This window comes from Dermacentor andersoni, chromosome 7 (assembly GCF_023375885.2).
Source record: "Dermacentor andersoni chromosome 7, qqDerAnde1_hic_scaffold, whole genome shotgun sequence".
In the NCBI taxonomy this organism is placed as follows: domain Eukaryota; kingdom Metazoa; phylum Arthropoda; class Arachnida; order Ixodida; family Ixodidae; genus Dermacentor; species Dermacentor andersoni.
The window spans coordinates 51,306,938-51,323,152 of NC_092820.1; the positions used below are offsets into that span (position 1 = coordinate 51,306,938).

At 50.2% G+C, this 16,215-nt stretch overlaps 1 protein-coding gene across 2 annotated transcripts in view; it reads right to left on the reverse strand.

The window, feature by feature from the left end:
* Positions 1-991: 991 nt before the first annotated feature.
* Positions 992-16,215, reverse strand: part of LOC126534451 (sulfotransferase ssu-1-like) — a 64,940-nt gene continuing 49,716 nt past the window's right edge. For both annotated transcript variants that reach the window (XM_050181726.3, XM_055072908.2), the window contains exon 5: positions 992-1,272. In XM_050181726.3, the coding sequence (XP_050037683.2) occupies positions 1,039-1,272 (234 nt within the window). In that variant the 3' untranslated portion in view covers positions 992-1,038. The remainder of the gene's footprint in view (positions 1,273-16,215) is intronic.

The following is a 16,215-nucleotide window of genomic DNA, read 5'->3' on the forward strand; positions in this document are numbered from 1 at the left end:
TACCTATGGCGTAACCATGAGAGAATTGGGAAACTAGAGTCGACGCTATTCCCTGCGGAAGACGTTGACACTGGCCCCTTGCCTCCATTTTATTTTATTTATTTATTTATTTATTTATTTATTTTATTTATTTATTTACCACAGCGCCACAGTGGCATTACAGTGGGGGGGTTGCACAAAAGAAAATATTACAATGGCAGTCACAATGACAATGCAAACACTTCATTGTCAGTAATATTAACAAGAAATGAAGATAAAGCATTCCATTCTCGAACAGTGTGAGGAAAAAACGACATCTTGAACATATCGGTTCTTGACCTGAATTCACGCACTTTATGGTTATGATCAACCCGCTCGGATCTGTAGTGTGGATGAAAAATGTACTTCTCCCTAGGAATAGCAATCTTATCGTAATATATGTTATGAAAAAATTTAAGCCTTAGCTTTCTTCTTCTTACTGCAAGGGGTTCCCATTCTAATTCCTGTTTTATGCCAGACACACTAATGTATCTACTATAATTCCCAGAAACGTAGCGGGCCGCTAAGTTCTGGATTCTTTCTAATTTTTGTCTGTCAGTCTTTGTCTGCTGTTTCGGTTTGTAGGATAGCAGATTATGAATATTGCGGGCGAATCACTTATGTGGTCTCTCTGTGGTCTCTCTGCCAGTGGTCTCTCTGCGATAGTAAGCTTGCAGCGATTTGAGGAGCCTGGTGTTGATGGTCGTTACCGCTTCCATAGAATGCGGTGGTTACTGCCACATAAAGGGAGATTCTTAGTGTACCCATTAACAAGCAGCGCCGGGCCCGTCGTCGTCTAGGCGGGCGCTGCTGAAGGGGTCGGGTTCTCAGAAGCACAACAAGAATGACTTTGCCATTCAAAGACGCAACGACGCTCAGAAAATACTGGGGCCAGTTTCATGCCTTTCGAAAGTCAATTACACTCACGAGCCAGACAGCTAGCTCGAGTGAATGGAAAAAAAAGCAGCAGAAATAGAATGAAAAGAAAATGTTTATTACACCTGCGGAACCTGCTATCTGTCATCGGGGAATATCAATGTCCTTCCACAAGTCCATGACGTCACTCCCGGCAGTCTTGACTCTGATGAGCTCCAGCATGCGCTGCACCTGCACCGGGGAGAAGTGTCCTTTCCAGTCGCCTACGGTGCCCTTGCGGACAAACTCGCCGGTCATCGGCCTACGAACCAGTTCTTCCACGCTCGTGCTATTCGCTGCCACTTGGGATTCTTGGTATTTGACGCTTGCCGATTTGACCTAAAAAATGAATTATAAAAGTAATAAAAGGCACATTGGTTTCTTTTTTATATTCTGATCTATCGAGAAACTTTCGTTGTGCGACTTATCATACCGATCGGGAAGAGTCGAAACTCGATGTAAATTGTACACGGATATAGCAAAGTATCGGACATAACGAAGTAAGTCTAGACTCTTTCTTGACGATATCAGCTTGGAAGAAATATATGTTTATACGGATAGTGGGTACCGAAGGAATTTTTTACCGTACACTTCCTGTTCTGATCTAGAACGGTTATAAAATAAAGAAATAAACTCAAGTTGCCCTCTCATGTCCTAAAACGTTCGCAATGTGATTTACTGCAAAAATGTGATACAACAGAACTTCGATATAATTTGTGGGGTCTTCGTGTCTCACAGGAGTACCGACCACCGCGGATTTCAGCTTAGCGAGCCAAGCGGTCGCGTCAGCCTCTAGCGCCGCTAGGCACGAGCTCAGGCCGCAAGGGGCTACCGAGCGACGCACGCAAGAACACAGTATTGCCCTGAGTTAGCGGAAACCGTTTATTGTAGCCGACGGCACCCGACACTGAACAAACTCCCGGTCCCGCGGCGGCGGGGAACCCAAGGGATCCCGCACCAAGGGCGAAAAATGCAGTCAGGTGCGCCTGTAGCACGTCGCTGCGAGAGCACAGGCTCAAGCTGAGACACGCCGCTAGGAAAAGTTCCGGCGGCTATGCTACTTGCTCTCGCGATAACCGATGGGCCAACTCGCGAAAGCTCGGGCAAGCTCCTTCGGCTTGGGACTCCGTTAAGTGCGGCTCGGCGTGGTACGAACTCGCGCGAGCACTAGGCACCCGTTCTTCGGCTTAGCGTCGGGACGGGGTCAACGCGAGGTACGCGCTTCCCGCGCGGGCAAAGGCACCGTGCGGGAAGCGTGAGCTCAACTCCGCGTCACAAAGGTCTCGGCGGACGAGAGTAAGCATGTGCGTACCCGGCTCAGTCCCAAGGGAAAAGAGAGACGCTAACGCCAAGAGAGCAGCTACCAGGGGCTGCTTCGTAATGTCGTAGCTCCGCCCTCACCGCGAAATATCGCCGCGAGTGGAGCGCCACCGCTGACAACTGGTTCGGAGCAAGGAGGGAGCGAGGCGTAGGGATTGCAGAAACAGCTGAAATGCGGCCGCACAATGGCGCGTCGAGTTCCCTAAATCCCCACAAAAGTTAACACGGACATAAACAGTTATTCGGTATAGCAAGTGTTTCTCGCCGGTGTTATCCCGTAACATATATGTGCGTATTATGAATATCAGGTGTAAGGAAAATATTGCATCGAACGCGATTTACTTATAGCAAGTTTCGCCCGTACCGACAAAGTTGAATCTATGTAAGGCTGAAAACCGCGCACTTCAAGTATCGTCACTACGACAAGGATTTTTCACCTAGTTCGCATGTTTTCCACCTTAAGCTTTCAACTATCTATGCATCACCGCATCGAGCCTTTAAAGCTGTCTTTCTCTCATGTTATAGTCAACTCCTTCACAACTTCCTCTACTCAGCAAGTACATCACACCTTATAGTCTGTGACTATACATCCGCCGGACGCTATAATGCGTATTATACACGTTGTCCAACATAACTTGAGCCAGTTTTAAAAATGAAAGGCACTCTGGACACAAGTTGAACCGAATGCATTATATTGGCACTGGCCTAAATTTACTCAGGCTATTTTTTTTTATTTTCCCCTTAACAGATTTGTTATGTTTAATTCATCAACTATATAAGTGTTGGCCGCAGACCCCAAGTGTGATAGGCAAAGTTGTAGAGCACCTTAAGAAACCTCTCAATAAACTGTTTCCAACACGCCATATCTCCCGAGGCCCTATCTTCCGCGTTGAAAAGATATCCCGCGAAATATGAAGAAATGCCACGTGACGGAGCGATTGCGCCCTGTTATTTTGCTGCTCTCAAGCATGAGATGGATGAACAAGGTCGGCTGCAGCGAGACTGGCGCGCGACAGATCGTTATCTCTGGTGCAGGTATCTGGGCACGTCGCTTTTATCGCATGACTGCGCAAATGCGTACTGCTGGCCGAGCGGTGCCGAAGCGATAAAGCGTCTAAGGAGACGAAAGAGAACGAGAGCATAACTTAATTTTTTCATGCTTGAAATGGGCAAGATCTGGAGTGCGATCGGAGATGGTTGTTCGGCGCGTTCCTTCGGTTACCGGCGCGCGCGATTGGCCTACTCCGCGCCGACGTCGCCAGCTGCGGGGCGCGGCCACGTTTTTGGTGACGTCAAATTGACCCCACGCTCCTGTCAGTAATCTTCCAACCGGACACGTCGTCTGCTAGGCGCCGAACCCGATGGGAGTTGGGAAGTTCTGAGCGATCATACGCTCGTTAGGAGACCGGCTTCGCATGGCGCGTCTGATGAAGTGGATTGGATCCAACCGGCGGCTGCGGAATGGCACGTTTGGATCCAATCCATAGTTTAATTCGAGAAAATGGCGCTTGTGTTGGGAAATTCGGTTGTTGCGCTGGCGTTGCTCGACAAGGAAGAAGAGCGAGTGGAGCTGCGAAGCGCGTTTGGAGAAATGACAGAAAGCGAATTCCGGCGTCGATTTCGTTCCTCAAGGCAAATAGTGCATTGGTTGTACAGCAAAATCGACCCCATCATCGGGTGCCAGCGAGCCACTGAAATGTTGTTGCTGCCTCTTGAAAAGTGCGCCACTGTTCCCGTCGTTTCATTCTCCATTTTTTTTCTCACTGTGCGCGACACCACCTAGGGATGACGCAGAGAAAATAATAGTTATAAATTGTAGTAGTCATACCTACAACTATTTGAAAACGTGTTTAAGCTTGAAAAGAAAAAAATCCTTTTAGATAAATATTTCATTCATTGGAAGACGAGAAACATTTCGTTTTGTTGTATACTGTCTGCAAGCAGACGACAAACGAGGGAAGTAAACTTCCGGGGAGTTAACCGCTTGCCGATTGGCTGCTCTCTCCACCCCGTTCTCGCAAATTTTGCATACTGCAACTTTGTGACGTTGCAGCAACCGAACAGAACACGTATCGAACAAAGATCTCCGATCGCGCCCCTCGCAGCCTTCCGACGGAGTGTAATGGGGTTGGGTGGGGAGGCGGCGTTAAGGCCGAAATAATTTTCCAGTGACCTTCAATCCGAAAAGCGCCCTTTGAACATAACGGGTATTTAAAGAAGTCACCGTCTGCTGCAATGCACATTTGGTAGCTCATAGACACATTTTCCGAGGCGTTTTTGATCATGGTATCTGGGATGGAGTTGCAGACTTGCCTTATCTTTTTTTTCCTTTAGGTTTTCTGATGTTCTGGTTGGTGTCCGGCGTACTTGGTCCTTGACGTAACCCCAGAGAAAGAAATTGAGAGGAGTTAAATCTAGCAACCATGCCGGCAAAGCAATGGGCCCATGCCACTTAATCCACTGCTGCGAGAATAGTTCATGCAGCCATTTGCAAGCTTTACTGTGGCCGTGCGCAGAAGCATCTTCATGCTGATACCAAATATCCTTGATCCTTGCCACTTGAACTTCGCAAAGGAAATCCTCGAGATCCTCAAAGCCCCATCAAGTATGTCACTCACGTATATTTCGCCTGTAAGCGTGTTATAAAAAAAACGGGGCCAATGATAGTGCCACGCTTTATTCGACACCACACATTAACCGACCACTGATATCGGTGATGTGTCTTCAAAACCCAGTCAGAGTTTCCGTCGCATTAATAGTGAGCGTTGTGAATGTTCACGTAGGTATTACGTGAGAAGGTAGCTTCATCGGTCCACAGTATTTTGTTGACAAAGCCTGGGTACTCTTCCGTCCTGATTATAATCCAGTTTGCAAAGTCCTTTCAATTTTGGAAATCGCGGAGCTCCAACATCTGGTGCAGCTGCACGTGGTGCGGATGAAGTTGTCTCTTCTTAAGTACTCTCCACACTGAAGACTTTGACACTCCAGCTTCAGCATCCACACTACGAACACTTGCATGCGAGTCTGAAGAAAACTTTGACAGAATATCTGTCTCCATGTCCTCGCCCAAGATTGAAGATTTATGTCGTTTCTTCGTGAAAGTCCTAGTCTGTCTCAGCGTTTCATATGCACGCACCATCGTCATGGAGCTCGGACGCGTACCGGGATGCCAGCGTTGAAATAGCTCAACTGCGCGCCTTCTATATCCACTTGCTGCACCTAGAGCTAAAACCATATCCGCTTTTTCCTCGGTGCATTAAGCCATATCTGCTGCTCAACGTTGGTCGCAGCCAAATAGCGTTGCTGTGGAGAACACGCAGCGATACGGGTGCCTGAGGAGCGCTGAATATATTGCAGTTCGCTGGTATTGCTTCCAACGAGGAACGTAAGGTGTTATCTACAACCGGTAAATTGGAACAGCCTGCGGGCGTACTCTCTCATGGGCTGACCCGTCGGTCACAGTGCACAAGTGTGAAGCCAGACGCGTCCACCCGATACTGTGACCACGAAGCGATGCGCATGTGTGGGGTGCGAGATCACGTCTAGTGGACCGTAAGTGTTAAAAGGAGAGCAGACGGGGCCATTACGAAAAGAGTCATCGTCTGAAGAAGACACGCGTAATCTTCCTTGAATATAGCCACGGTTTTGTTTTAGCATTACTTTTGTCCCCGTGTGATTTATCCGCTGTTATTTGAGCCCTAAGATATAAAGTTGTAGCATCATCGTTCAATTGGAAAAGTACTACAAGGTAATTTGCGCAAAAAGGCAAAATTGTAGCAGCCGTCATCACCTTCCATCGTTCCCACGTGCTTCGTTCTTTCCTTCTTTACAGCAGAATCAAAATGCTGCTTTCGTCTTTTCTTTCTAGTGGCCTTAGACGCTTTATTGCTTCGACAACGCTTGGTCAGCATCATGCATTTGCGCGGTCATGCGATAAGAGCCGCATGCCCAGATACCTACACCAGGCAAAGCGCCCTGTCGTGGGCCAGTCTCGCTGCAGCCAACCTTGTTCATCCATCGCACATGTGAGAGCAGCGCAATAACAGTGCGCAAGCGCCCCGTCACGTGGCATTTTTTTCATATTATGCAGGCTTTCTTTGGAACGCGGAAAAGAGGACCACGTGAGATATACCGTGTTGGCAACAATTTATTGAGAGGTTTCCCAAGATGCGCTAAATCTTTTCGTATCACACTTGGGGTCTGCAGCCAATGTTTCAAAAGTTTATTAATTAAACATTATAACTAATCCCTTTGTTAAGGGGAAAATATAGATAGCCTGAGTAACTCTACACCAGTGCCAACATGCATTCGATTCAACTCGCGTCCGGAGTGCCTTTCATTTTTAAAGCTTTCGCTCAATTTATGCGCACAACCTGTATATATTTGCTGCATTGCCGCAGAGAGATGTTTAACTAATTATTGGCGTCTGTACTTAAGCTTTCCTCGGATACTGCATTTCACCCACATCACACACCTTAAGCTTATCGCTGAGCACAAAACGCGCCTGCATGGTTGGGACTTATTGGAATGTTATAGCAATCCAATCCACTGTCTGTTGTCACCGAAGCTTGCGTAGTCTGATTGTATGCGTGACAAGAAATGCGTAATACGTTCTGGGAGACACGCAGCCACCAGCGATTACTTCGGAAGCTTCGATGACTCATGTAAAAAGCCGACGCGCTTGACCGGCAGATCAGATTTTCGGCGATCGTCGACAGTGTTCGCCGCTATCGGAGTGGTTTTTCTGGGCACAGGTTCGCCGAATGAAGAGTTAGTTTCTCTATTTACATTTTTGTGACTGTGTTCTTCACCATCACCACCGGGTGACATCTGGTGGAGGTGTTTTGCGTTCATGTGCCGGACGCCCCCGACAAGCCGCGATCAAAGCCCGGACCGCGAAGACAACACCATCGTTGTCCCGACCGAACCATCGAGTAAGCTGGCAGGCTACAACACCTGATCTCGGAACGCGGACTTCTACCTAAGACAACCAAGAAGATCGTGCCAAGTCAAGAACCCCAACAACCCCAACAGCCGCAGCGCCCCCATTATGCTGCAGCAGCCCAAGGAACCATCGATAATCCGTAGATCATTATTTGCCGGATAAGTGACTGGAAACATGAACGGGCAATTGAAACTCCGACGTCAAGCTGCGACAAGTGTTCTTCACCTTATAAGGCGGCACCAGGACGTGGTTTTGAGAACCGGGAATCGACCCTAACCACATGGGACCTGTTCCGCAACGGTTTCCTGCCGACGTTCACGAGCGTTCTGCGCCAAGAGCGAGCCAACCTCTGCTAAACCCGCACGCAGCTGCCGAATGAGAACATCGCGATCTTTACGAAGGACATGACTCGCCTCTTCCCACACGGCGGCCCCGACATGTCAGAAGAGAAAAACAAGTTCGCCTTTTTCAACAGGTTTGTAGCAAGAGCTTCTCGCCGGATTGATGCGTAATCCGCCTAAGACCGTTGCTGAATTTATTTCCAAGACCACATCTACTGAGAAGACGCTCGAGATGCAGGGATGGCACAATAATCACGGACCGCTGACCGCGAGCCACACCGGCGTCCAAGCACTCGGCAGCGACGACCTGCGGGAGACAATCAGAGCGGTCGTTCGCGAGGAACTGCAGAAGCTCTTTGTGAGGTCACAGCTTCAAGTGGCCTCGCAGGCCGACATCGTGAAAGATGATGTTCAGCGATCACTTGGAGTTCCTGAGGTCCAACCGCAATCCCTGCAGACCCAGCCAGAAGTGATAACCTACATCGCCATCGCCCGCCGCCAAGATCCCCTCCGCGACCACGCCAGAGCCTCGTAACACCGCAATGCCCTCACCCACCGCCGCCACAGCGAGCACGCCCTCCCGTCACCCAGCGCAGCTATCAGAGGAAGACGGACATCCGGTGCGCCCCCTGCCACCGCCCGCTCTGCTATCACTGCGGCCATGGAGGAAGGAACCAAAATAGGAGAGTGCCTGCCGGAAATGCGGCCATGTCGGTATGCCATCAGCCTTTGCGCCTCCAATAAGCTTGCCGGAGCAGATAGGCGCGAGTTTTGAACTTCCATTGCTACGAGCCACCGGAAGTGTATGCTGCCGACGCACGTAAGAAGAAAGCTCCGAAACTTCCATATCAGTTTTAGTGAAGCAGACATGCCGCTGTGCTTTACCGTGGCACGTTGAAAAAGACGACGAAGACCCGCGCCGTCATTACTTGAGTGTGTCCATTGCTGGCTGACACTCGCACTCATAAACACTCAAGCTTTCACACCACACTCCAAAGTCAGCTGATTTTGTGAGTAGATGTGCTGCGAGAAAGAAATGGGCCGAAAGAAACTTATCTCACTTTTCAGAGGCCTAGAGCAGCAGCGAAAGCTTCAGGAGCGCGGTTGCTAAGGCAACGTTGACGTTTGGGGTTCCAGTTCCAGTGCTGATTTACAGAAAACAGCACGTGCCTTGTGCCACATTTTCTTCAACAGGTCCGTGCTGGCCGGGGTCTCTCCTATGCTTTCCTCTTCCATGGCTGCGGCGAATCCGACCATATCTACCGCCAATGCCCGTACCAGCACTTGAGACTGCGAGGGTTCGCCGTCAATGCAACGCACCCACAACAAGGTGAACGGCCAAGTGATATTGCCGACTACATTGCCGTAACGCCGTGGAGTCCTATATGTCTATCCCGTTCGCTGTCACAAGGACGATACCTTTCGCCGAAGAGCCGACCATACACTAGAACAGCCCGCGGGGCCAATCCGTCAGCACATATCCGGAAAACTAAAAGCAGCAACCGATGGAGCTGCAGTTGCTGTTCGTCGAATTGACGAAGATCCTCCGCCGCCGACGAAGACGCCAAATAGACTATCTAGACGATATTTAAACGAGACGCCGCCAACCCGACAAAGCCTAGAAGCAACGAATACTTTGACGAAAGAAACCTGACGACACAAGTTTCCAACCGCAGGTCGGCTCGACGCGGCCATTATCCGACGCCAACAATAAACTCCAACGCGCAAACAACCACCGACCTCGCTGTGCTTCGCGACGGCCACGCAGTCACCGCCTTAACTGCATCGGAAGGCCCTCAAATTCGGAGCGCTAGAGGACACCTAATAATGCCGACTGGTATCTGCACGGCAAGAATGACAGTTCATGACCAGACCAACCCTGCCACCTTCGTTATCCTCCAACACTGTTCACGAGACGTCATTCTCGGCATGGACTCCCTGAACCAACACGGCGCAATCATCGACCTGAACTCAAAATCTATAACGCTGTCCGAAGATCAAGCGGTACCGTCGCAAAGCCCTTGCAGTCACCATGCCTTGTGTATGCTCGAATATCAAGTCAGCATCCCGCCTCGGTCCAGCATTGTCATTTCCGTCAGCATCGAAACACCCCCAGACACAGAAGGCGTCACTGAGGCCCACGAAGGTCTTGTGCTCGATCGTGAAATTTGCGTCGCACGAAGGATCGCTCGACTGCACGGAGGAAAAACGAAAGTGATGCTGACAAACTTCAGCGAGGAGTTCAAGCACATCAACAAAGGCACGACGATCGCGTACATTGAGTAAATTGTGGAAACCAGCAATGCGTTTGTCTTCTCAGATTCTGTCGCATCTACCTCAACGAATATAGTTGCCGAACACGACTTGGACATGAATTCAAACCTCCGCATAGTAAGCATTAAAAGCTCAGCGGTCTTCTCCGACGATACAAAGACTGCTTTTCGACGTCATTGAGGATTCGGCAAGCACCAGTTACAAAGCATCGCATAGTAACCGAAGAGTGCGCTCGATCACTTCACCATAGCGCTCACCGAGTGTCGACGCGAGAACGTGAAGCCGTAAGGCACCAAGTCGACGAAATATTGCGCGACGACATGATCCAGCCATCGAGAAGCCCGTGGGCATCTCCTGTAGTCTTGGTGAAGGAACAGGACGGAACCCTACATTTCTGCGTCGATTATCGTCGACAGATCACGAAGAAGGACATATACCCCCATCCCACAGATAGACGACGCATTCGATCGGCTCTGTAAAGCTAAATAATTCTCTTCAATGGATCTCAAGAAGGGCTACTGGCAAATAGAAGTCCACGAAAGAGACCGCAAGAAGACCGCCTTCATCACGCCAGACGGCCTGTACGCGTTCAAAGTCTTGCCATTCGGACTGTGCTCGGCGCCTGCCACGTTCCAGCGCGTGACGGACATGATATTAGCAGGATTGTCGTGGGAAACCTGTCTTGTTTACTTAGATGACATCATCGTCTTCACCGGGAATTTCGACGGTCGCCTAAGGCGGCTTGAGACAGTTTAGAGGCCATCAAGTCATCAGGGCTGACCCTGAAGCCGTAATAGTGCCGTTTCACTTACGAAGAAGTTCTGTCCCTAGGGCACATAATCAGCAAGTCTGGAGTCCGCCCCGACCCGCAGAAGACAGCTGCCATTGCAAAGTTCCCGCAGCCCATCGACAAGAAGGCAGTGCGTAGATTTCTTGGCATGTGTGCCTACTACAGGCGATTTGTCAAGGACTTTTCACGTATCGCTGAGCCGCTGACAAAGCTAACTAAATGTGACGTCGACTTTACATGGGAAACACAGCAGGAAGGCACATTTCAGGAGCTGAAACTACGGCTGCTGTCACCACCAGTGCTTTCACACTTCGATGAAGACGCCGAGATGGAAATACACGCCGACGCAACTGGCGCTGGCTTTGGTGCCCTGCTTATTTAAAGGAAAGGTGGTATTGAAAGCTTAATAGCCTACGCTAGCCGGTCCCTGTCAAAAGCGGAAACGAACTATTTTACGACGGAGAAAGAAAGCCCCGTTGTTACTTGGGCTACGGCGCAATTTCGGCCTTACATACAGGGCATCGCAGCGAATTTCACCCCTAGTTTAAGAATAATCGAATGCCACGCAGCTGGTCAGAACCAAGGTAATGTTGTTTGCCATCGCTTGGAGATACTCAAATTATTTTTTCATTCCGCCTTATTAGAAAATTAGTCCTAATTATTTAATCAACTTCTCCAATATTAGAAGTAGATGAAAAGTGTCAATGAGAAAATTGTAGAAAAACTCACGATACAGCTTTCCGTTGCTCAATACGTGCTACATAAACGTGTTTTTCCGAGTGTGAAAGAAGCCCGCAAATGCACGCAAAATTGCCGCCATAGTGGCCGTTCGAGATACTTTGCGTGTATTTGCGGCTTGTTTCACGCTCGGACAAGCCTTTTTATGTAACACGTACTGAGCAACAGAAAGGTGTATCGTCATTTTTTCATGTTCTACAATTTTCTCATTGACACATTTCATATATCATTTGAGATGTTTATTAATTAATTAATACTAATTACCTAATTAGGTAGAATGAAAAAGCAAATAATCTAAGTACCTGCAAGCGACGGCAAACAACATTGCCTTGGTTCTGTCCAGATACGTGGCATTCGCATATTTTTAACCTCTGACTAATGTTAGCTGGGACAACCTGTATAAGGCAGGCAACTCAACGTGGCAAGCGACCACCACGCCTTGTGTTGGCTGGCAAAGAAAGAATCATTACGGCCACCTGGCACGATGGAGTCTCAGACTCCAAGAATTCGACATCACCGTGGTCTATAAGACCGGACGGAAGCCTTCTGATGCCGACTGACCCATCACCGCAAGGCGAACTTGATGGCGACGCCTTCCTAGGAACAATAAGCACAGGCGACTTTGCCGAGTAGCAGCGAGCAGACCCAGAGCTAAGAAGCCTTTGTGAGTACTTGGAAGGTAAGAATGACTTTGTCCCGAGGATATTTAGGTGCGGATTGCCGTTGTTTTCCTTGCGAAACGACGTCCTGGTAAAGAACCTTTCCCCAGCCCGCGCAGACTACCTCCTTGTTGTGCCCGCAGCACTGCAGTCAGAAGCCCTGCACGCCTTACAGGACGATCAGACGGCCGGGCATCTCGGTTTTCCCGTATGCTCACAAGAATACAAGAGAAGTGCTATTGGCCACGCCTGACTGCCGACGCCGCCCGTTAAGTAAATACATGCTGTGATTGCCAGCGACGCAAGCAGTGGCGTAGCTAGGTCGTCTGGCACCCGGGGCCCATAGGTCTTCTGTCACCCCCCCCCCCCAGGTGTGGCCGAAGAAATCGAGGATATCAACAATTTCCGCGTGTCTTCAGACGTATATGACACCCCCGCCCCCCACTGGCCCACTGCTCTCCCCCCCCCCCCCCCTTTGCTACCCCAGTGGGCGCAAGACATCACCGACAGGGCCAGCGGGAGCCGATCGATCCTCCTTGCCGACCGTTTCAGGAAATAGGAATACATTTTCGGGACCATTTCCGACATCAACATCCGGGAAGAAGTGAATCGCCGTGGCAACGGGCTACCTCACCCACTTCGCTGAAACGAAAGCTCTACCGAAGGGTAATGCAGCCGAAGTGGCGAAATTCTTCGCCGATAGTATCGTGCAAAGGCATGGTGCCACGGAAGTCCTCATCACCGACAGGGGAATGGTCTTTATTGTAGAGTTGACTTAAGCCATTAAGAGACTTAGATAGGCTAGTTTGTTGATGGCTTGATGGAGCGCGGTTATAACGGCGCGTTTTGGTACAGTACACAGAAAGAATGCAGAGACGACAGTTGAAGTTAGGTGGCTATCCTCTGTGCATTCTTTCTGTGTCCTGTCCTCAAAACGCGCCGTTATAACCATGTTACCCAAGCCATTCTGCAGTAAAGCCAGACAAGCCACAGGAGGACAACTGCATACCGACGCAAGACGAACGGCTTTATGGAGCGGCTTGACGAGACCCTAGCCGAGATGCTTGCAATGTACGACGACGTCGAGCACAAGAAGGGGATGCTGTCCTGTCCTACGTAACCTTCGCTTATAACACAACAGTGCATGAAACAACGCAAATCGCGCCGTTCAAGCTTGTTAACGGCAGTAACCCGACGACGACTCTCAACGCTATGCTGCCACACGTCACGGACGAAGAGAATCTCCACGTCGCTGCCTATATCTTGCGCGCCGAAGCAGCGCGACAACTCGCTCGCATGCGTATCAAAAACCAGTACAAGACCGACAGCCGGCAGTACAATCTTCGACGACGCGAGGTGGAATACCAGCCCGGCGACCGTGTATGGGCCTAGACTCCAATACGCCGACGACGACTTAGGGAGAAACTGTTACGATGTTATTTCGGACCCTACAATATCATCCGACTTATTGGCGCACTGGATTATGTGTTCGTGCCAGATGGCATTTTACAATCACAGTGATGCCGCGCACGAACTGAAATCGTCCACGTGGTGCGTCCTAAGACTTTCTACGCCCGCTGAAGAAATTACGGACTGTTTCTTTCCTGTTGCTCTTTTCTATTATATTTGTGATTCTTTTTTCCGCTTTGGTGTTTGCCGCATCGGGACGATGCTTTTTAAGAGGGTGACACTGACACGTGTACTTGAAGTGAAGTGAAAGAACTGTATACATTTCTTATCGGGTATTACGGGAAACTGTGCGACGGCGGCAATTTTTCCAGGATCCGGGCGGACACCTGCGTGGCTGACGGCGTGACCCAGAAACTAGTTCCGCGAAGCCAAAGTGGCCCTTCTCCGGCTTCAGGGTGAGCCCGGCGAACCGTATGGACAGCAGAACCGCTTCAAGCCGTTCGAGGTGTTCTTCAAACATTGCGGAGAACACGATGACGTCGTCGAGATACACTAACCAGGTTTCCCACTTCAGACCTGAAAGCACAGTATCCATGAGGCGTTGGAACGTAGCAGGGGCAGTACATAAGTCGAAAGGCAAGACCTTAAGTCCGTATAGGCCGTCTGGCGTCTCGAAAGCAGTTTTTTCACGGTCTCTCGGGTCTACTTCGATTTGACAATATCCGCTTTTTAAGTCCATTGAAGAGAAGTAACGTGCGTGTCGAAGCTTGTCGGGTGAATCATCTATACGGGGAAGCGGGTACACGCCTTTCTTTGTCACCTCATTTCGTGTTCGGTAGTCCACACAGAAACGCAAGCTGTGGTCTTTTTTCTTGACTAGAACTACAGGACATGCCCAGGGACTTGTTTATGGTGGGATCACGTCGTCTTCAACCAGTTTTGTCGCTTGTATGGCTTCACGTTCTCTGGGAACCACACGATAAGGATTTTGGTGAATCGGTGTCGCCGTATTCTCTGTCATTATTGGGTGCTTTGTTTGAGGCGTCCGATCGACGCTGGACGTCGACACAAAGCAGACGTTAAACTTGGCCAGTAGCGTAAAAAGCCGTTCTCGTTCGTGCGGCGACCAAGCAGTGCTCACGTCAAGTACAGGAGCTGGGTCTTGCGTAGCCGCTTATTCGAGTAGGGAACAGCAGCCACGAATATCCGCAACGCCGTTAAAATAAGCCACAGTCGTGGCCTTGGGAAGGTGCCGTCGCTCTGTGCTAAAATTTGTTAGCAACAAGTTCGTGCACCCATCGGTGACATTGACAATTCCTCGTCTGACCCAGATACCGTGAGTAAACAAGAACGTGCTTATTTGGTCGGCAACTCCTTCGCAACGAAACGGTACGTCACATGCTACCGAAACAAGAGTACATGATCGAGGTGGGATGACGACGTCGTCTTCTTTTAGGCGAAAGGAGTTGTGTTGAGGCGATAAGCCTTGGACTAAACCAAGGGTCATATAAAACGTCACCATGCCGTCCGGGATGTTAATTACGGCGCCATATTCTTTTAGGAAATCTATTCCATTGATCAAATCTTTGCAACAGACAGGAAGAACGATGAAAGCCGCCACGAAAGAAGAATCCCCGATGTTAATTCTAGCAGTACATCTTCCAGTAGGCATCAGTAATTGGCCGCCTGCCGTCCTTATGTGAGGTCCCGTCCATGGCGTCTTTACTTACTTCAGGCGAAGGACGAGTTCCTGACTCCTTATACAGAAGTCGGCACCAGTGTCCACTAACGCTGTCACCGGCTGCCCATCCACGAAAACATCAATGTTGGCGCTCACAATTTCTTTGATGTCGGTGTTTATCGGCTTCACGTCGTTCTGCGACGAGAGTTTTGGGGCCTTCTTATTGTCTTGCGGCGGGCCTGCAACGTTACCTCCAGAGGTCGCCGCCTTCAGTTCCCCGACGGGGGCTCAGCGACCTTCGTCCTCGCAGGTAAGCAAAAATACCTCTAGTTGGTGATTTCATCTGACGTGGAGGGGTTGGAGAGCGCGACCGACGGCCGAAATCGGACCGACCATTGGGCACGGATTCGTCACGGGTGCGCTATTGGAAGTCCCTGAAAAGCAGCGTCGTCGCGGCATAGCATGGCGTCGTCGTTTGCACGTCTACCACAGGACCAGCGACGAAGAGGCCGAAATGATGTGTCCCGATGCCAGCAATGACGCGAAATATGGCCGGCGCCCCCGCAGTGAAAACAGAATGGGCGCCTATCGATGGTGCGCCATACATCGGTTCTCCAAAATTGCGGCCGTACCGTAGTGTCGTTTTGCGGTGTTCACTAAGACGCGGCGAACGACGGCTGGCGGTATGACTGCAGCGGCATAACGGCTGCGCGCCTCGAAGCCTCCTTTTGCGGCGGCGACCAAGTGGCGGCGGTCGGAGGGTGTTGGTACGGTGGTGTGGTCGTAATGGGGTGGGGGGTGGACATTGAACAGCGGCGGCGTAACTCAGGGGTCGCTGGTGGTCTTGACCTGGAACGCCTGCCTCATTTCGTTACACACCACTTCGGCGATTGATGCTACGGGTCTATCTAGTGTCGGTGTCAGAATATTTTGAATTTCCTCTCTGATGAGCTAGCTCTCTGATCAACTCACGCAAGGGGTTCCGATACTCGGCAGTCACTGCGGCGGCATTGATTGTGGTGCTGGTGGCCAGTCGATTATACTACCTGCATCGTTGATGAAGGGCCCGCTCACTAGCCGTAGCCTCTTTGATAAAGTCAGCGACGGTGACCGGTGGATTCCGC